Below are 21808 nucleotides of genomic sequence, written 5' to 3' on the forward strand. Positions count from 1 at the left end.
ATATGAATAAGGAGTATGTCACCTATGTCTTCTTAATTCAGTGCATGAGAATTTTTATAAACTGATGACAGTAATCAATGATGATTATATTATTATTATTATGATAATAATAATTACTGTTATTTCAGATTTTAGGTAATAATCCATTATTTGCTGCCAACCCCCAATTTCAAGATATATTTAACCAGTATCTTCCTACCATGATGAATCAGGTATATATCTTGTCTTTTCCCCAAATCTTCTGTAAATAAATATTGAATATTTATTTATATTTATTAATTTTTGCTTAGATTTTTTAAAAAATGTACATTAGTATATCTACAAAAAACCAGCTTTTCATTAAGCTGTTGAAGTCGCTACAAGTATTTGTGCATCTCGTTAATGACTGCCTAAATGTGTAAATAGCTTTTTTTTTCTCTCTTGTTGATTTTTAGTAAATGTAGAGCAGAAATTTGTTGCAAACAGGGCCATGTAGATTACCCAGTTTTGAAACTTGGTTGTAGATGTTTACTTTGTCTCAATAATGCTTTTTAAGGCACAGACATCCTAATATTTCATCATTTGAAAATCTTCCTAGTGTATAATCATTTTAAGTCCTTTTAGGAAATATATATGTTTTTATATGTATCTAATTTTATTGGTTTCAGTAGGGTACAAGAAACCAACTATAAGACTAGTCAGTGATTTGTTTCCTGTCTTTGAATACTGTTGTTTCTCTGGCCAAATCACTTAACTTTGATATTGTCAAGTCCACTTGACTGTAAATAACTACTACGGGGTAAAATCAATTCACTACTGAAAGGTATGACAGAAATGAAGATTGAGTAGAGTCTAAAAGCACCACTTTCTGGTAGCTGTCATCACAAAGTATGGTGTGCTAACCCAGAAATGTTAAATTATTGTTGGATGTCACCTCTCTTCTGAATAGGATGTTTATCATAGGTTTTGCTTTTGTTGGGGGGAGAAGATTTAAGGCTATATAACCCCTCCCCAGGTACCACCACGATATCTGCTTACAGTTTGGTGGACATGTCTTTAATAGTTTTTTACTTTATAAAGAAATCAAACTATTCTCTATCAACCCTTAAAATGCTGCACCACAAATAGCCATCAGTGTCATGGGGAACTGAACTGTATTCAGAAAGTGTTGTTTTGCACTGAAAAATGAGAACTAAGCACTTTTTCTGCAAGAAACAAAGTTTAGACTCTTTTAGAAAGTATTTTCTGATAAAAAGACTTTCTGTTTGTATTTGTGTTTATTCAGTGAATTTCTTTAAGGATTTTTTTCTTTTTTCATTATTCTCTTCTTCGATTTTTTTTTTAACATCATGGTTGGTAGAAATAATATATTTCTAAATCTCTGAGAGAGATTTATGCAATAGCAGCATGATAAAGCGATAGTATGTTGTCAACTTAATGTGACAGTCCAATGAAAGGGAAGAATACTGTGAGATTTAGAAATATATTGTTTCTATTTTCAAAAATCAGTGAATGTATTTCACTTGAAATATGTTTTCAAAGGCAGATGGGCATTGAGAGCTAGCAAGCCATGCTACTCCAGAGTGATGATGAGCAATGGCTCTGAAACTAGTCTCTGGCTTTGCTGGGTGGAGGTGCTTATCTCTACTTTGAAACATAAGGACACAGGAAATGTATCAAGTCCAACAAGAAACTGTGTTTCGTAGGGCTAAATAACAGTAGCATTCTTCCCTTTTATGGGACTGTCGCATTAAGTTGACAACATGTAGATGACTTTAATCATGGTTGGTATATTCCAAGTTGCAAATTAGAATTTAGTGTTATTATCTATTAACTCTTGATACCAACTTCCTGTTTTAAACCAATCTAAATTAACAGCTTGTCTCAAAATGTTATGCTAATTTGTTCTTGATCACCAAAATAATTAGTTATTTTCAAAATTAATTGAAACAAAGGCAGTGTATTTCAGCAGAAAGATAACAAAAGAGTTAATGATTTTAATGATTTATTTATTTATTTGTTAATTAATGATTTGATTAAAGAGAGTTTAAACTTAGAGAAAATAATAGAGATTTCATTGTCATTGTGATATTGGGATTTATTGATTATGAACAGAAGTGGAGGAGTGATTGTATCGATGCTTTCCATAGCAATATGGGTCCTACAAAATCCTTGAACTTTGAAGCAAAGCATTTTGAGTTGTTTCTTCAACTTCTTCCTGAAAGATTTTTTGTCAGGATTGAGAGCACAGGATATACACATCAACTAAGCAACATCACTTTCATTACATCAATGGGGGAGATTAAGTTATATCTCGGAATGCTTTTGCTAATAGTTGTGCAACTTCCAGATTAAAGATTACTAGAGCACAAATTCAGCTCTTGAGACAGGAATTGATATCATGTAGATATGTGAAAATATATACCTGTAAGCAAATTACATATATTCAACTTACCTGGGCAGGTAACAACAGCATCACAACTGGTAAAACTCGATGACAGATAAAATAACATTTCACATCATACACCAACAATCATTACATGTTATCACCAAGTTTCATTGAAATTCATAGAAAAGTTATATTTTTATGATTTTTATTCTGGAATAACTGCATGTTTCTGAAAATATCTAGTTTATGACAAGATTGGGAGATTTACCGAGAAAAAGCAGTACAATAATTAAAAAGTTGAAATAAAATTTATTTTATTAATTTCTTTTACAGTTGCAGAACCCACAGATGCAAACCCTCATAAGTAACCCACGGGCTTTAGAAGCTATAATGCAGATCCAGCAGTCCTTGCAACAGTTACAGAATGAAGCTCCTGGACTTTTTCCAGGGTATGCATTTGCTTTCTTAACTAAAGCAAACTATTTAAACATGACTGTCTTCTTTATTTTGTTCTATTTTTAATCTCATTTTCTATTTGTTGGAGATAAACGAAATAGAAAAAATTCTCCAAATTTTATTATTATAAGTAATTTCTAGGCAGTGAGCTGGTAATGATTGTTAGCATGCCAGGCCAAATGCTTAGCAACATTTTATCCATTTTTATGTCCTGAATCCAAATTCTGCTAAAGTTGACTTTGCCTTTCATCCATTTGGGTCAATTACATCAACCCCAGTCAAGTACTGGGGTTGATGTAATTGACTTCCACTTCAAAAACTGCTGGCCTTGTGCCAAAATTTGAAACATTATTATAAATAATCTCTCAATTTCTTTTTTTTAAAGAAATACTTAAAATCATATTTGTAGGGCCTGGACAGCTCTCCGACTAGCCAGCTCCTGCCAAACCATCCAGCCCATGTCAGCATGGAAAATGGATGTTAAATGATAATGATTTGTAGAAACTAAAGAAGGAATTATCCATTTGTGACTGATTTCAAAATATTACAAATGATTGTAAAGAATCCACTTATTAACAGTAAATCAATCTCTGTTAGCTATGGAGATAAGTATTCCAGTTGTCTTGTCAGCAGAACTGTTTGCTTGTTGAATTATAATGCAATTGGTTGAATATTCAACAGACAGTTGAGTCAACACGATACAATGTGTCACAAGGCTGACCTTTTGAATTATTGGTACAGTCTAGTATGCATGCTGCCAAAATTTTCATCTACCCAACTTCACTCACAAGGCTATGGTAAAAGATATTTTCCTTAGATGCTATACTGTTGGGTCAAACTCTGGACCTTATGATTTTGATACCACCTGTCTGTAACTACTTACCTACATAAAACACCACAATGTCTACCAATCAAAATGTTGATTGTGTTTTTAAAGGTTTAGGTCATCATCATCATCATTGTTTAACATCCGTTTTCCATGCTAGCATGGGTTGAGTTCGTTAAATGGTGATCTGTATTATTAATAATTATTTCAAGGTAATGAGTTGAATCGTTGGTTGAAATGCTCAGCGGGATTTCTTCCAACTTTTTATGTTCTGAGTTTAAATTCCACTGAGGTTGATTTTTGTCTTTCATCCTTTGTGGGTTGATAAAATAAGTATCAGTTGAACCCTGATGTTGATTACATCGACTCATCTCCTCCCTCAAAATTGCTGGCCTTGTACCTAAATCTGAGACTGCAGAGAGCTGAAAGATAAAGTATTTTGCCAATCTGCCAGCCTGAATTAGTATTTTTTTTTTTTTGACTATGAAAGAATGAAAAGCTGGGCAGGATTTGAACTCGTAACACTCAGATTTGGATAGCAAAGCATGCTATCCATTGCTCTAATAACTGTGGCAACTCTCCACCTTAGTGTAGTCCTAGATATCTCTAAAAATACTTTGGGCTAAACATAAAAGAAAAGTTATTTTACTAAGCCCATAATTTAAATTGACAATGGTTTTGAATATATAGAAAGGGTAGGCAGTGTATTGTTATTAGAAATCTGGTCATAAGAGTTAATGCTGGAGCACTGCCTTGGAAGATTTTAAATCGAACAAATCGATCCCAGGAATTATTTTTTAAGCCTGGCACTTATTTTATAGGTCTCTTTTGCCAAACCGCTAAGTTACCGACACATAAACACAATAACACCAGTTGTCGAGTGATGATGTGGGGACAAACACAGACAAACACACACATACATACATACATATATACACACAAGGCTTTTGTTGGGCTGAGGCTATAGTAAAAGACATTTGCCCAAGGTGCCATGCAGTGGGACTGAATCCTGAACCCTGTGGTTGGGAAGCAAGCTTTTTACCACGCAGCCACGCCTGCACTTATATTGAAACTTTTTTTAAATATTTCTATTGAAAATATATTGATCTTACTTTTCTCTTACAGTTTAACTGGTCTTTCAATTCCTACTACCAGTAATACAACCACTGGTAGTACTGATTCTACTACAACCACAGCCTCCTCCACCGCCTCCACTACCACCACCACTACTTCTACAGAAGCCACCAACACATCCGCTACTGCTGGCTCTGCGGTGAATTCATCTGACAAGCCGGCTACGACTGCTGGTGAGAACACCTCCTCCTCTCCCGCCACCACAACTTCTACCACATCATCTACTTCTCCTAATATAACTGGTGGCACCAATACCACAGCCAGCGGGGATTCTAACCCTCTTGGTGGTAATACCAGTGCTGATGCATTCAGTAATTTGATGGCCCAAATGGTACAGATGATGGCCAGTGGTCAAATGGGAAATAATCCAATGACTAGTGGTTTACTCGGCACAGGACAAATGGTAGGTGTTCTATATTTCATTTCTTGGAGTGATCTTGAATGTTGTGTGTTAATTGTTGGCATTACTCATAATTACCTTTCTTTCATTGACATTATATGCATACATGGCTATATTTTATAATGTATATATGCTTTGCAGCTATGTAATTTTGGGTTCATCCCACTGCGCAACATTGTGGCTGAGAGCCTTTTTTCTTTTATTTACCATATGTGGTCTCAGGCCCATCATGAAGCAATGTATGTAGATGACATTCCATGTCCCATATCCATAGGTTGCAGCCTGTCCTGGTTTTAAAATGTGGACAGTGCTATGCATCCATGAACCCACATCTGGCTTACGTGGGCGTATTGGTGCAGGGTTGATCCTAACCTAGACGCCAACCCCAGTTGGTGAGTTGCAAAAGGCACTGGAACCTGCCAGACTTCAGCTGAGCAAGCCCAAGAGGCACATAAACATGATCGTGATAGCATAGTTTTTGATTGTGGTTGAATATTGAACCCAGTAGTTAGCGATTAACAATGGTTCAAAATAGTATTCCTCTGCACAGAGCAGTAGCCTGTTCATCTCCAGAAGAAGCATCCAGCTGTAGCACTTCCCCAGGGTGAGCTTCAAAGTTCCATCATGTACCACCAACCTGCATGGACTCCAACTTTTAATGACACTTGGATGTCATATGAAGTCTGGACCGCTCTCAAAGGGACATTGCATGAAATTACAGCGCTTTACCCAATTGAACTCAGGCTTTCGGTGTTGTTAGCTTACCCAAGAACCAATTTGGTATTATTGCATTTTTCTAATAAAACTCCTACCATTGGTTTAAGCCCTCTTACCACAATTTTTAATAGACCATCTTCTACTTTAGTTCTGAGTTGACCAGTGTATTATATGTAGAATCAAACTGAAACTATGGAAATCTCCCCCTCTTTTTATTTAATCACTTCTTTTTTTTACTCTTACACTTGTTTTTCTTGGAATTTTGTTCACCTTTTCTTAATTTTTTTCCCTTTTCCCAAAGATGTTGTTTACATTTCTTGTTCACACTTTGGCTAGTCACTGTACTTTTGAAGAACTTAATAAAAAAAAATGATACTTGTAAACAAGTAAAGGTTGATGACAGGAAGATCATCTGGTTGTAAAGTACCTATTTCTTTATTACCCACAAGGGGACAAACAAGGACAGACATAGGTATTAAGTCGATTACATCGACCCCAGTGCGTAACTGGTACTTAATTTATCGACCCCGAAAGGATGAAAGGCAAAGTCGACCTCGGCGGAATTTGAACTCACAACGTAACGCCAGACGAAATATGGCTACGCATTTCGCCGCCTTATGAATTATATTGTGGCAGCAGTGAGATTCGAACCCACGCCTCCGAAGAGACTGGTGCCTAAAACCAGCGCCTTAGACCACTCGGCCACGCTACCATCTGGTTGTAAAGTACCACCTCAAAAGAGTTCCTGTCCAATGAATACTAACATTGAAGGAAATGAATGTACTATGCTCTTTGCTGCTTTCTTTTCCTTTGTTTTTTGTTCATCTTCAATTTCTTGGAATAAATGGAATTTGTCTCTTGATGGAGCTCACCTTTGAATTTTTTAGCAGAGACAGCTTTATTCTTTTCTACTCTAGGCACAAGGTCCAAAATTTTTGGGGAGGGAGGGAACCAGTCAATTACATCGACCCCAGTATGCAACTGGTACTCAATTTATTGTTACTGAAAGGATGAAAGGTAAAATGACACCAACATCAGCCATGATTATGATTTCACTTAAAAAAAACCACCTCATCTCATCTAGGTTGTCCCATTGGGTGCCCCTTTTTTAGGGTTTTCGGTTGTACATTTATAGGAGTCACAGGGCGCTGCTCCATGTGATCCTGCAGTTTCCATTTTACCAAACAAAACTTTCTCACTCGCTGCCTTATCCTGCCTTCCTTTATCTTGTTCATTCTTGCTTTTTTTTTTTTTGTTACATTTTATATATCTCTGTTTCTAGGTTCAACCTCCTGATCAGCGCTTTGGACCTCAATTGGAACAGCTTGCAGCAATGGGATTTGTGGATCGAGAAGCTAATATTAGAGGTAGTGTTTCTAAGTGTACTTCTGTTAGCTGTGTTGCAAAAAGTATATAACTGCATGACTTTTAGTTTGGGTTCTGAAATTTCTAGATGGCTAACTAAATTCGAAGGTTAATGTAAATCTAAGTTAACCTAGTTTTCCAAATTCAAATACCGGTGTGGATTTGGTCCCTTCATTTATTATTTAAACTTAATTTGTATTTATATTGATTTTTTTTGACTAAATGGTGCAGTGTTTATTTTTCAATAAGTTTGATATCAATATCACAGAGCAAGTTCACTACTCAGCAGATTGCCATTTATCCAAGTTTTTCATTGTCTACTCTGTGAGGTGTCACATTCTGAGACCTTGTCTCAATTCGATGAAAGTGGGTGGGAATTGCTCTTAAGCAAATGAATACATAGATATGACTCTGTATTTTTTCTTATTAAGGACAATGGCAAAGCAGAAGTTTTAGTAAGGCCAGACATGTTACACTATAGTTGAGTTGTTTCTGCTTTTCCTTCGTTCAGCTTCATCAGGGAGGGTGTGGCTCTATAGTTTGGGTATACAGACAGTACAGCTGGAGATCAGTTATATTGATTATATACTTCTTTACTACCCACAAGGGGCTAAACACAGAGGGGACAAACAAGGACAGACAAAGGGATTAAATCGATTACATCGATCCCAGTGCGTAACTGGTACTTGAACTCAGAACGTAACGGCAGACGAAATACGGCTACACATTTCGCCCGGCGTGCTACTGTTTCTGCCAGCTCGCCGCCTTCAGATCAGTTATATTGATTATAACCTCCCCTCTCTTAGTTTTGTCAGTATTAGATATCATTGTTTGTTTTTGTTGGTTGATATTTAATATTCTTTTTTTTTTCTTCTTCTTCAGCTTTGACCGCTACCCTGGGTGATGTGAATGCTGCCATTGACAGGCTTTTACAACAGAGATGAAGAGCAACAACATAAACTTCACCACCACTGCCACCACTACCACCGTCTCTCCATCTTTTGTTGTTGGTTAATTTAACTTTTCCAAATTCCAGAAAATTTTAAATTAAAAAAAAAAAGGACTACTAATTAAAAGAAACTCAATTCATCTGCAACTACTACTACTACTACTATTATTAATAATACTCTTACTTCTACTACTTCTACAGCAAATACAAAGAAGGGCTGTTACTATTACAGCAGCTCTACTTTCCACAACTGGTGGTGAAAAAAAAAAAGGGTTCTTGTTGCTCTGGCTTGATCTTATAAACAATGATTTTGACATCTGTTACCAAGGTTACCTGTGTTATAAAAGAATGCATTTTGTTCTCTGCTCACGCACACACGAACACACACATACACACACGCACACACACATACACACACGCACACATAGGCATCTATATTTAACAATTACTTTCGGCTGTTATTATTATTAGTTTGATCCCCTCCAAGATAAGTCCCATTCCCTTTTTCAGTTTGTTGCCAATCTGAGGACACCTGCACGAAAAGACAACTCAGTTTTCTTAACTTCCTTCCAAGTCTCTTCACAATTTTTCTTACTTCCCTTTATCTATAATTTTTACTCTCTCTCTCTCTCTCTCTCTCTCTTCCTTTCTCTCTTCTCCCTTAAATTCTAACAAATCTCTTATTTTAGTTGTCTGCCCTTTTATGAACAGGCTAATGACAAAAAAAAAAAAAGATCAGTTTGTTCTCTCCCCCTCCCCCAATATATTGATGCAACCTCTAATTCAGTGGTTTATCATTGGTCTGCTAGCTTGACAGATAATTAGTTGCTTCTGCTTTACTTTATTTCCTCTTACACTAATAGTGTGTGACTCCCCCGAAAGAATTTTATAGCCAGCTCTTTTTGAGAGACATCGACAGGTGGTTATCTTGAAGACTGCTTTTTTTTTTTTAACCCCCTCCTCCAACACCTAAATCAATGAAATCTGTCCGCTATTTCTTAGAAAACAAATATTTAATAATTAGATCTGAAGGAAGTTTAAGTGTCATAGCAGATTCTTATCCAAATCTGCATAGTCCTTGGGTATTTCCCTGTGATATATATATACTATACTGCAAATATGAACATTTACATCATATTTTTAAATACACACATGCAAGCATACATTCACACAGATGGACATGGACATGAACTCTTATTATTGAATCATATTCTTTTATATTACAGGAATACTTTCTTTAAGATCGGTCTTATTAAAAAAAAAAAATTTAATGGAGTAAAGAAAAACTGGATAAAATGACAGCTGATTTTATAAAAGAAGAAAAATTTCAAAAATAAAGCTATGGGACTCCTGCCTTGGACAAGTTTCTACTCCTCCTTTTTAATTTGCAGAAAATTGCATTAGCTTTGAACTGGAGCAATAAAATATATTAAATCTTATAAAAATTTAGAAGATTAGTTGAAAACATATTTATGCAATCAAACATCATTAGCAGAAGAATACACAGTATTAAAATAAAAGAAACCCAGATAAATAATTGCCATCATAACCATTTGGGTCAAGAAACTAGAAATATTCCTTTGGTAATATTTTTTTTTGTAATTTGTTTTATTTGTATTTTTCCATTTTTCTTTGAACTGATGAAGGAAAAGAACTTTGATGGTGGCAGTGATGGATTGGGTGAGGTTTGAATATGTTAGGTTTTGTTGACCAAACCATTGACTTTTTGAGTACTGTAAATTGAGAACATCATAGATCCAGTATTCAAAAGGTTAAAACGAGAAAGATGAAGATGAAAAAAAAAAATAAAAAACAAAGGTATGTGCAAGGGTCTCAGGTTTTGTGTGTAATCAATGTATAAACACCATTACTGTTTACCTGAAACATTGCTCTTTTCCCTGTTCCATATTTTCCCAACCAGATTGGAGAAAAAAAATCCCAATGAAAGGAGATTAAAAGAAAGACTGCTCTGAGGCATCTTTCCTGTACACTGATTTTTTTTTTTTTAAGAAAGAATAAAAAAAAAAAATTAGGAAGCTAAATTAAGATTTTAGAATTTTAGTTCAAAGACAAGAGTAAGCTTTTGAAAGTAAACACAAAAACACAGTATTACTTTCTTCTAAAGAAAAAAGTAAAATAGAAACAATATTGACAATTGTTAAGAATTGAAGAGAGATAAATTAAAGAAAAGACTTCACATTGGAAAATTCTTTTTTTTTTTTCTTTTTTTTTTGTGGGGGTTAATCAGGATTGTTTTGGAAATTGCTTTTTGTGTTAAGTACAAAGTTTCAAATTGGAGTGTTTTAGTTCTTGTAGAATTAGCATATTTGGGCTTGGAGTTGAAATGGGAACGTGAGAAGAAAAAAAAAAACTAAAGAAAAGAGAAAAAAAATGAACAAGCCACATAGAAAAATGATGCTCTGGTTCTTCAGAGTTAGAATAAAAAATGACTGAAAGGGTTTGAACATGTTTTCTCAGTCATTGCAAAGTATCTTTTAAAAATGTTTTGACCTTTAAACTCTATTACAGCCAATCCTTCCCATGTAAAAACAGTCTTTGATTCTCTATACCTGACTACTATTGTTATCCATTCTAATTACTACTGTAATAATAATTATCATTATTGCTACTTTTAGTACAAATTGTACAAGACCATCTCTGCCAGCCAAATAGTGATACATGAGCAATTTACTTGAGAAGCCAACAATTGTAATAAACAATTAAGCAAGGTAGCCTCAGTTGTTAACTCTTTACTAGAGATATGTGCCTGCTTTTTGTTGTCTGTCTTGTCTGTTACATTTGGTAAGATGGACACACACTTGACTGACTCAGTTTATTATCGTTTAAAATCCTTTGTATTGTATGCATATTTCTTTTTTAATATTAGTTTGCTTAATAATTCACAATTGTTTTGGCATTGTCTATTTTGCTATTTTATGAAGTATGCTTAAAATATTATTTTTTTTCCCTTTCACATTGTCATTTATTAAATGAGTATTAGGTAACTGCATGAAGTGGTAAGTTTCGGTCAATCGGTGGCCCACTTAAATTTGCACTTTGTACATTTTTTGAAATGTTAACATTGTATTACAAGTTTGAATAGTTTCACTTCAAATAGATGAAAAATAACACCATATAACAACGGATTAGTCATTCTGGAAATTTTAGCGTCTACAGCTTTATCTCCAAGGATTCTTTAGTAGTAACAGGTGCAACCAAGGACAGAGATACTGACATGTTTTGCTGTAATGTATTTAACAAATCAATGTTCCCCATTTGTCAAGACTGTTACTGCTCTTAATTTACTGATGAGCTGACTAACTGTAAGTTAACCTCTATCCTCATCATTGTGTGAAGCAAGTGTTGAATGAAAATGTGTAATCCAGATTTACCAGGATCTAGCTGGAACATGAATGAGAACTGCAAAGAATTACCAGTATTTTCTGTTAATTATAATATTGATTCCTCTATCTTTAATTATTACGATTTATTTATTTATTTGTGAAGCATCAGTTGTAGTGTGCGGGTATGATCATGTGGCAAGAATGGATGAAGATAGTTGTGTGAAAAAGTGTCACACCCTAACGGTTGAGGGAACCTGTGGAAGAGGTAGACTCAGGAAAACCTGGGACGAGGTGGTGAACCACGACCTTCAAACGTTAGGTCTCACCGAGGCAATGACTAGTGACCGAGACCTTTGACTCAGCAGGACAAGTGAGGCCATAACCCGTGGCCTCTATGCATACCTTTCCTTCTTGGGACACAAAACCCTACTTGCGAAGACCTGTTGAGGCAAGTGAAATCGGATTCGAAATTGAAATCGCTCAAAAATCAATGGAAATTGTAGTTGTGATACCAGTGCCGGTGGCACGTAAAAGAACCATCCAAATGTGGCCGTTGCCAGTGCCGCCCCGACTGGCCTCCGTGCCGGTGGCATGTAAAAAGCACCAACCGATCATGGCCGTTGCCAGCCTCGCCTGGCACGTAAAGAGCACCCACTACACTCACGGAGTGGTTGGCGTTAGGAAGGGCATCCAGCTGTTGAAACTCTGCCAGATCAGACTGGGCCTGGTGCAGCCTCCTGGCTTCCCAGACCCCAGTTGAACCATCCAACCCATGCTAGCATGGAAAGCAGATGTTAAACGATGATGATGATGATGTGGTACAAAACGTTGCAAAATTATCTGGTAATAATATCCTTGTTTTGTTTCTAGCACTTTTTGAACAGCATGAGAGTTATCTTTGTACAATAACAGAGTTAAGCTTTTGCTGTGGGTTACTGCCCATGCTCTCCAGCACTGTATTACCTAAATTGACATCAAGATACAGCAAAATTCAAGGATCTGGTATGTGCAAATCATTTCTAGAAGCTATTTGGCAATATTTTCTCTGAAATTTATTTGATTCTTGGATGTAGCTGAGAACAGTGATCAAAGATTCAGTAGGAGTGGCTGTGTGGTAAAAAGGCGGTGCTCCAGCATGACCGCAGTCAAATGACTGAAACGAGTAAAAGAGTAACCAACTTTGGAAAGAAATTTAAAGTTCAACCTGGCTGGTTATGTGAAAACACTGAATTGCCGTTGTGCAATAAAAACAAAGCAATCAGCATACTGGTAGGCTAAAAGTAATATACATCATATTACTTCATCGTCGTCATTTAACATTCATCCATGCTGATATGGGTTGGACAGTTTGACCTGAACTGGTAAGCTGGGGAGCTGCACTAGACTCCAGTCTGATTTGGCATGGTTTCTACAGCTTGATGCCCTTCCTAATGTCAACCACTTTACAGAGTGTGCTGGGTGCTTTTATGTGGCACCGTCACAAGTGTAAGACACTACCAGAAGGATCAGTCTTAATACTTTTGTTGTGGAGTACAGGTCTTCTTGAGTATGGCAGGGCGCCAGACATCTGAGTCCCTTGTCATCTCGCCTGAAAGGTTCAGCTTCCTGAGGTCATTCTTCGGTACTTCATCCCATGTCTTCCTGGATCTCCCACTTCCATATGTTTCATCCACTTATCCACTTTGAGAATTCGGCACTTCTTTATGGAGCTGTTGGCATCCATCCACACATCACATGACCAAACCAGTGCAGTCTTCCCTCTTGCACACAGCAACTAATTCCTCTTATTCCTAACTTCTCTCTCAGAACACTAGCACTCTGTCAAACATATACGCTTACATTACACATCCAGTGGAGCATACTTGCCTCCTTCCTTTCTAAACTTTACATGTCTTCTGCATTCATGGCCCATATCTCACTATCACGTATATTTACTGTCCATATACATGCATCATAAAATCTTTCATGGCCAGCAGAGGTAACAGCTCTCTGAATTAACTGCATCCTATTCTAGCTATCACTCTCCATGCATCCTCCTCCGCTACTCATTTGGTCCCTAGGTAGCAGAAATTATCTCCTGCGTCTAATGAGCCACCAGGGCATTTGAAAGAATCAATTTTCTGAGTCTCTTAAAGTTTTTATCGATCCTCTGCATCTTCCACGTATGAAAACTATCTTTTCTGATAACCTTTCTATTAATCCACTGCATGTCTCATGTGTCCATAGCCTGCACTGTATGGAGTTCCTGCCTACATCTCTCCTACAAATCAAACGGGGCCACCTACCTGAGTGGGATCAGGTCATATTTGTATTATAGTTCAGGCTAATACTGAACTTATGCATGAAAAATTTAGGAATGCATTGGTGTCGTGCAAACTATCCTGAGTGGCTGTAGAGATAATTACTGTTCCGTTTACAACCAAGCACAAGTGTTTTTGTTTTGTTAGATTGGTAGCAGTATGAAGGACAAGTTTTGGAGCAGGCTTATTACACCTTTTGCCGACTCAAATGAGACAACCCCAAGTAGCTTTTCAGCACTGCAGTAATGATGAGGGTGCACAGCAGTGTGTTTCTTACTGGAAAATATTTATTTTCTTGATTCCAGAAGATTTTAGAGTTCTCAGTATCTATATAAAAGTACAGGTAAGATATGATGAGAGACATGTTTAGGGCTCACAGAACATGTCTGAGAGTTTGTGTAGATTCAACCACAGTCTAGAAGTAAACATGATCTTTACATGAATTATGAGAGACAAGCATGAGCTGCTGTTTGTGGCCTTTATTAACTTTACAAAGGCTTGTATATATGACTTTACCCTCTAGCTACATTCTTTGGTTGCTTTGAAATTTTTTGTATCTTTGGAGCCCCACTGCTTCATGTACAAGTTACAGTCCATATTAAACCAAAAGATTTTTGTAGTTTTCTCGGGTTGTGGTCTAGCTTCAACTTTGTTCTCCTTCAAATATAAATAGTTATGTTTCTTGGCTAGTTTTCTGTATTCTGTGTATCCCATTGGACATGCTGAAGAAGGAATCTTCAAAGTCATATAACCATATAAATGAGACTTGGACTCTGCAACTTGTCTCACAGGCTACCTGTTTTAGATGAACAGCAACAACTCTATTGCTGGCAACGTGATAAAATGCACCCAGTACACACTGTAAGACATGGCAACAAAGTTGGCCAGTTTTCTCTCGTGTGTGTCAGAAGATGCAACCTACAAAAATTAATTTAAACCGGCCATATCCGGCCAAAATATTTAACCTGTTTTATGTTCAAACTGACCAGATCCAGGCCCTCATACCTACCCTACAATGTTATTCTACATTGGTAATTACACCATCAGGATCTTGAAGATATGAAATAATGCATGATTAATTCAAATCAATGGGAATCAATAGACATTATGTTTGATGGAATAATCTGAACACTAAAGGGTTAAAATAATTTTTTTTTCTGTTCCTGGACTTAAACTTGGTGTTGAATAAAATTGGAAGATGCAAATGTGAGATTATGTATGTGTTACTTCTAAAGATTGTAGAAAATACTGTGAGGTTAGATCTCTGGAAGCTGGATGAAATGCTAAAAAATGTGACAAATGATCAATATAAGATGAATGTCAATATACTATACACCAGACCCATCTAACCGATGTTAGCTAAAACACTGGACGATGATAATTGTGGTGGTGATGGTATAGATATCAGCTTTTTATAATTTTCAACCATCATATTAATTATACATTTTCTTATTGTCACGAATTCAAATATTTGTAACAATACCAATTATATTCAAGTTTTACAATAATACATGGCTACTATAGCTCTTATGTAGTCTGTACATTGCTATTAGAGCTACTCTTCATTACAAATCTTTTAATTATAATCAATGCAATATTCTAGGATTGTCCAAAGATCAAGTATGTTGTAGTTTTCAAATTGGCAGTGAGAGCATTGAATCAAATACCATGTGGAATTTATTTCAGTTTCTTGCATTCTAAGTTCAAATTATACTGAGACTGATTTACTTTTTCATCTTTTCAGGATCAGTAAATAAAATGCTAGTGTGGATTGGTGGCCTGATGGAATTGTTAGAGAACTGGACAGGATGCCTTGCTGTATTTGTTCTTGCTTTTTGTGTCCTGGTTTCAAATCCGATTAGGGCCCTACATGGGTGGTCGAGTTAATTAATTGTCCAGCACTTATTTTAATATCATCTGCTTTTTCAGTGTCTTTTGCAAAGTCCACTTTCTTGTAAGCATTTGGACTGTGAAATTAGACCATGAAGGCCTTTCCATCAGTTTCAGATGAGGATTGAATCAACTAGTTTTACTGTCTTTACACGTTGCCTCTCTGTCTGGTACTCAAGTATTTATTTTCAAGATGTCAACTTTGTATCATTATGCAAATGACTTGTGTCTGCTGTAATTTAGTTTACTTTTTTATAAGGTTTTTTTTTACTATATCTTGCAGAGGGGAGATAAGTGATCCTTAATAACCTATAAAGACAGTAAAACCAAGAGGTCCAATGTTCATCTGAAGCTGTTGAAAATGACTTCATAGGCTTAAGAGACTAAATGCATATGAATACGACTTGTGCATATTTATTCATTCATTCATTCATAGCACATGGTGTATCGGTCTTCTAGTATTATATTTAACAATGTGAATGAAGGTAGTTGATTGGCAGAAACATTAGAGCATCAGATAGAATGTACCACAGTATTTGTTCCAAATTCAAATCCTTCAAAGGACAGTTTTACCTGTCAGCTTTGTGCAGTTGATTAATTAAAGCACAAATCAATTACTGAGGCTGATTTAATCACCTAACCAATTCACACTAAATTTGTATATCAGTGTTGAAAATGATGTTTCCAGATTGTAGTTTCTCTGGAAAGGTAAACAATTGCTTTAATGATTCCTTCTCCTAATATACATGCAATATGTTTTGGTGAGCAGTGAAATAGGTTTTTTTTACCTTTCATGCTTTTTCAAAGATCTCCAAGCAAAAACTGAAATTGGCTTATCAATTAGGTTTACCCTTTTGCTGTGGTGATTATGATATATAATTGAGTGTGTTTAGCTAAACATTTCCATATGTTTACAAGGTGAGAAAAATAATAGGAATCAAGGCAGGAAAATGTACATTTTGTATGAAATAAAAAGTTTTTCCAATTAAAACTTCAGCTTCTATACTCTCCTACATTTATTTTATATCTCTCTATATATACATATGTATATGTATTCATTCATGTTAGTATGTTTTTCTATGCTGGCAGAATTACTACAGCCAGGTGCTCTTCCTGTCTACCAGCCCTTGTTTTCAAGTAAGGTATTTTCATTCCACTTGTCCTCATGTGTCAAAAACGATTCTTTACTTACTGGAGAATGTAAAAGCCACTGATTATTGCTCGTGCAATGTTAATGAGGACACATGAAACAACATTCATATATTACGACTGGATTCTCCAGAGTTTCTATTGACTAGATCCACACGCAAGGCACTGGTCAACCAATGGCTATAGTAGACATTTTCCCATGGTACCACACATTGGGACTGAAACTGGAAATATTGCAAAATGAATGGTGTGACGACACAGCCATGTCTGTGCATCTGTGTGTATCTGTGTCATCATTTAACGTCTTCCATACTGGCATGGGTTGGACAGTTTGACAGGCTCCAATTGTCTGTTTTGGCATGGTTTCTATGGCTGGATGCCATTCTAAACACCAAATATATATATATTCTTTTGTTCTTTTACTTGTTCCAGTCATTTAATTGCTGCCATTCTGGAGCACCACCTTAAACACTTAGTTGAAATCGACCCCAGGACTTATTCTATTGGTCTCTTCTGCTGAACTGCTAAGTTACAGGGATGAAAACATACCAACACTAGTTGTCAAGTGGCAATGGGGGGGAACAGACACATACACATTTATACACAACAGGCTTCTTTCAGTTTCCATCTACCAAATCCACTCACAAGGCTTTGGTTGACTCAAAATTATAGTAAAGGACACTTGCCCAATGTGCCTTGCAGTGGAGCTGAACCCAGAACCATATGGTTGGGAAGCAAGCTTCTTACCACACAGCCACACCTGATGTCTAAAGATTTTATTGCATAAATTTCTTAGTTTTCTAAATTTCTCTTAATTTTAAAAATGGTTACTTTTCAGACACCCTACATTTCATAAAATGCATGTAGGAGTGGTTGAAGATTTTTATATTTTAAAAAGCAGTTAAAAAAATCAAATATTGAAAAAATATTTCATACAAACATTACTATAATTTATAGATAAATTGAGCAAATTAATAATTAAATTTACTGGTTTCCTTAAAATTTTATTCCAGTCATTAAAGTAATTTTAAAGGTCTAGTTTGATAAATGAGTTCTGTCCATAGCCATCCCAGGCCTTCTATGAAAGTGACATTAGCACAATCCCTCTTCAAATAATTACGGATTATGTTTTAGTGTCTAAATACTAATAGCAACACTACAGTAATTATATTCCTTTGTTTCCCGTGTTCTAATACTACTGAGGTTTACTTCGCCTTTCATTCTGAGGTAAATAAAATAAAGCCCCTGTCTGGTACTGGATTTGATTTATATCCTTAGGATGCTTCTTTTTGTGTGAATGAAATAATAGATGAAAATGATGATCAGTTAGATTTATTCATGATTAGTCTTAGCATGTTTCTATTCCAAATTATTGTAAAGTTTATATTGACTGGTACTTTAACTTTTGTTTTGTTGAGTAAACGGTCAGGCAAAACTTAAAGACCTGATCAACATGAAATTTTAACTCAGCTCTTTGTAGTGAGCCCTCCCAAAATAGCAACCTCTAACATCTATTTCTAATTATATCTCCTATATAATTTATATATTCCCTCTTCTTTGTTAAAGTAGCACAATTAATAAATGAATAATTTTTATTTATTCATATTTTCTTTCTCAGTATCATCTTTAAGAGAATTGACTGCTCAATTCTCTATATTCCCTGATTTTCGTTTGCAAGATGTCTTAGGGTAGATATTTTCCAATGCTAACCCTTGAAATTTTCAAATGAACACCAATCACAAATCAGTTTTGTTTCTTCATGTTTTTGTTCTGCTTGTAAGACAAAGCAGCCGTTCGTTTTAACAAATTATTTCGAACTAAATCAGATGACCATCCATTGACTACATGAGAGTTATCAACCCCTGATTCACTGTCACTCTCCACACTTGTATCTACACCTTCATCTTTGTGGTCATCCTCTGTGCTAATGTCCATCTTGCGAACAATGAGTCGAAGAAGTTCATAGTGTTTGTTTATGCTGTTTGTGATATCTCGCAATCTGGAAAGAAAGTACAAAACAGTGATAAAAGAAGGGGAAAATTATTAGATATTCGACAATCACAATGTGTATATTATATATACACACACATATATACCACACTATGAAGAAAAAAAACATTCTTATAGACCAACTTCATTTTTAATTTTAATGAAATGTTTCTCTTCATGGTATATCTAATTAACAAGTTACAGGTTAAATCATGATGAAAATTTCTAAAAGGAATAAAATAATGCTATACATGACTACCACCAACCAGAAACCCTAAGAACTTCATAGATAAATAAAATTTTAAAAATTAAATAAACTCTGCATCTTCGTGATCCTAAATTTCTAATTCCATTTCATGTTGCTATGAGGTAGTTACCTCCCTTCAGCATTTATGTGCATAAATAAATTTATATATATACTTTTTACTCTTTTACTTGTTTCAGTCATTTGACTGCGGCCATGCTGGAGCACCACCTTTAGTCGAGTAAATCGACCTCAGGACTTATTCTTTGTAAACCTAGTACTTATTCTATCAGTCTCTTTTGCCAAACCACTAGGTTACGGGGACGTAAACACACCAGCATCAGTTGTCAAGCGATGTTGGGGGGACAAACATAGACACACAAACATATACACACACATACATGTATATATACATATATACGACGAGCTTCTTTCAGTTTCCGTCTACCAAATCCATTCACAAGGCTTTGGTTGGCCCAAAGTGCCACACAATGGGACTGAACCCGGAACCATGTGGTTGGTAAGCAAGCTACTTACCACACAGCCACTCCTGCACCTATATATATATATATATATATATATATGATATAAAAGTCCCTTTTCACATTAATGATAAAAAAAAAAAAAATTGGCATGGCAAGATTTGAACTCAAAACCTAAAGAGCCACAAGGAATATTGCAAAGCATTTTTTGCAATATTCTAATGATTCTGCCTATTCACTGCCTTAAAATAGTTTCTAGTTTAAGGCACAAGGGCAGCAATTTTGAAGAGAGGAAGTTTGTTGGTATCATCAACTCCATTACTTGATTGCTACTGTATAATATTGACCTCAAAACAGTGACTTTGATAGAATTTGAATTCAGAGTGTAGAGAGCTGAAAGAAACATACCAAATCTTTTTATCAATTGTTCCAGTGATTTTACCAGACAAGCACCCTGTCTTCTATAATCTTAATAATACTACAGTTATATTACAAAGCAGTGAGCTGGCAGAATTATTACCCCACCAGGTAAAATGCTTAGCAGCATTTTGTCTGTCTTTATGTTCTGAGTTCAAACTCTGCTGAGTTTGACTTTGCCTTTTACCCCTTTTGAGTTTGAGAAAATAAGTACCAGTTGAGCACTGGGGGTCAATGTAATCAATTTATCCACTCCCTTCAAAATTGCTAACCTTGTGCCAAAATTTGAAACCAATTTTACTATTACATTACCTTTTCTTTTGTTGGTGCATTTCATCATAAAGGTAAGCATTCTGTGCAATTGAACGGCCCAAACTAGCTAATTTAGCATCCAATTGCCCTGCATCTGCATCTTCATTTACAATTTTCTACAAGAAATAAAGAAAATTATTAATGTTTTCTTACCAGTTCAGCTATTCAAAATATTATTACTGAAATCTTCAAAAAGAAAAAAAAAAAGCACCTTTTCCTCTTCCCAAGTTTTGTGTTGTTTAACCCTTTAATGTTCAGATTACTCTGTTAAATGAAATACTTTTTCACTCAAATTGTTTTGAATTAATCATGCATTAACTTATAGCTTTGAGGTTTCAATGATATGATTGTTTATTTTTAGAATGTCAATGTAGGTTAGGTGTGAGAGGCTAGATATCGCCAGTTTAAACATTAAAGGGTTAATCCTCTAGCATTTAAACTGGCCATACCTGGTTCAAATGTTCTACCTGTTTTATGTTCAAATTGGACAGATCTGATCTCTCACACCTACCATACAATGACATTCTAAAAATAAACAATCACACCGTCAAGATCTCAAAGCTATGAGACAACGCATGACTAATTCAAAACAACGTGTATGAATAAGTATTACATTTGACAATAATTCTGAATACTACAGGATTAAGGAAGCTATTGCTGCTTTCTTGTATTAGTACTGTAACTGTAATAGAAAAAGTTGGTGTTGAGAATCATAATTGAAACCTATGCCCCAAGTAGAGCATTAGGAATTATCCTTAAATAATTATGGCACCAGGTCACCCAAAGCCATGTAAATGGAAGACAGAACCTTAAACCTAGTGTATGTGTGTGAGTTTGTTCGTGGTCCTCCAAAAATTTCTCAGTTTGAGTTGTGTCATTGTTGCCATTTCCTCTGTGAATGAATCATCTGTTGTCTTTACATGTTTTAAGACATGTGGTATAAGATATCCCTTAGTTGAAAAACAAGAGATAGTAGCAAGGAGGGCATCTGGCTGTAAAACAATTCCTTAATAATATATTCATTTAAGTCATGCCAGCATAAAAAAAAAAAACCCTGTAAAGACGAACATATACATATACTCCTCCACATATACATGCATACATACATTATTTATATATATTTATTATGATAAACTCTTGTATGTCCAAATTTGGCCAGTTGTGTTTTTTTCAGTATTTTTGCTTGCAATAGCCAGTTCATTTGGTCAAACTATCATATCTCCAGCTGCTTCAACAGTTTTGGTATGGAATAGTGAAACTATTTTTTTTGTTTTCTGAAAAAGCAATGTTTTGGATTTACAACACATTTGCATAAAAACAACAATATATGTATATATATATATATATATATATATATATATATATGGCAAATTTGTGTGCTTGAGATGACATGTCAAGCTAAGTGAAATTGTGGACATGGCCTAGTGCTGGTGATAATGTGAATGGCACCCATGCTGGTGAAAGGC

General features: G+C 35.5%; 2 protein-coding genes and 1 non-coding gene across 5 annotated transcripts in view; 1 reads left to right on the plus strand and 2 right to left on the minus strand.

Annotated features, from left to right (window-relative positions):
• The window catches only part of LOC115209086 (ubiquilin-1), a 49900-nt gene extending 39224 nt beyond the window's left edge, over nucleotides 1-10676 (plus strand). For 2 of the 3 annotated variants that reach the window (XM_029777198.2, XM_029777196.2), the window contains 5 exons: nucleotides 129-212; nucleotides 2702-2817; nucleotides 4776-5187; nucleotides 7184-7268; nucleotides 8149-10676. In XM_029777198.2, the coding sequence (XP_029633058.1) occupies nucleotides 129-212; nucleotides 2702-2817; nucleotides 4776-5187; nucleotides 7184-7268; nucleotides 8149-8210 (759 nt within the window). In that variant the 3' untranslated portion in view covers nucleotides 8211-10676. The remainder of the gene's footprint in view (nucleotides 1-128; nucleotides 213-2701; nucleotides 2818-4775; nucleotides 5188-7183; nucleotides 7269-8148) is intronic. The other variant, XM_029777197.2, reaches the window with a different exon arrangement.
• On the minus strand, nucleotides 6532-6613 carry Trnal-uag. Its single transcript has one exon. It is a non-coding gene; the product is annotated as a tRNA-Leu (tRNA).
• A 7210-nt stretch (nucleotides 10677-17886) lies between the features above and the next one.
• LOC115209442 (transient receptor potential cation channel subfamily A member 1-like) overlaps nucleotides 17887-21808 on the minus strand; it is a 77252-nt gene continuing 73330 nt past the window's right edge. Inside the window, exons 26-27 of the mRNA XM_036500951.1 lie at nucleotides 20343-20458; nucleotides 17887-18897 (exon numbers count right to left, since the gene is read on the minus strand). Coding sequence (XP_036356844.1) covers nucleotides 18642-18897; nucleotides 20343-20458 — 372 coding nt within the window. The 3' untranslated portion in view covers nucleotides 17887-18641. The remainder of the gene's footprint in view (nucleotides 18898-20342; nucleotides 20459-21808) is intronic.

Source organism: Octopus sinensis, linkage group LG3 (genome assembly GCF_006345805.1).
Source record: "Octopus sinensis linkage group LG3, ASM634580v1, whole genome shotgun sequence".
Taxonomy (NCBI): domain Eukaryota; kingdom Metazoa; phylum Mollusca; class Cephalopoda; order Octopoda; family Octopodidae; genus Octopus; species Octopus sinensis.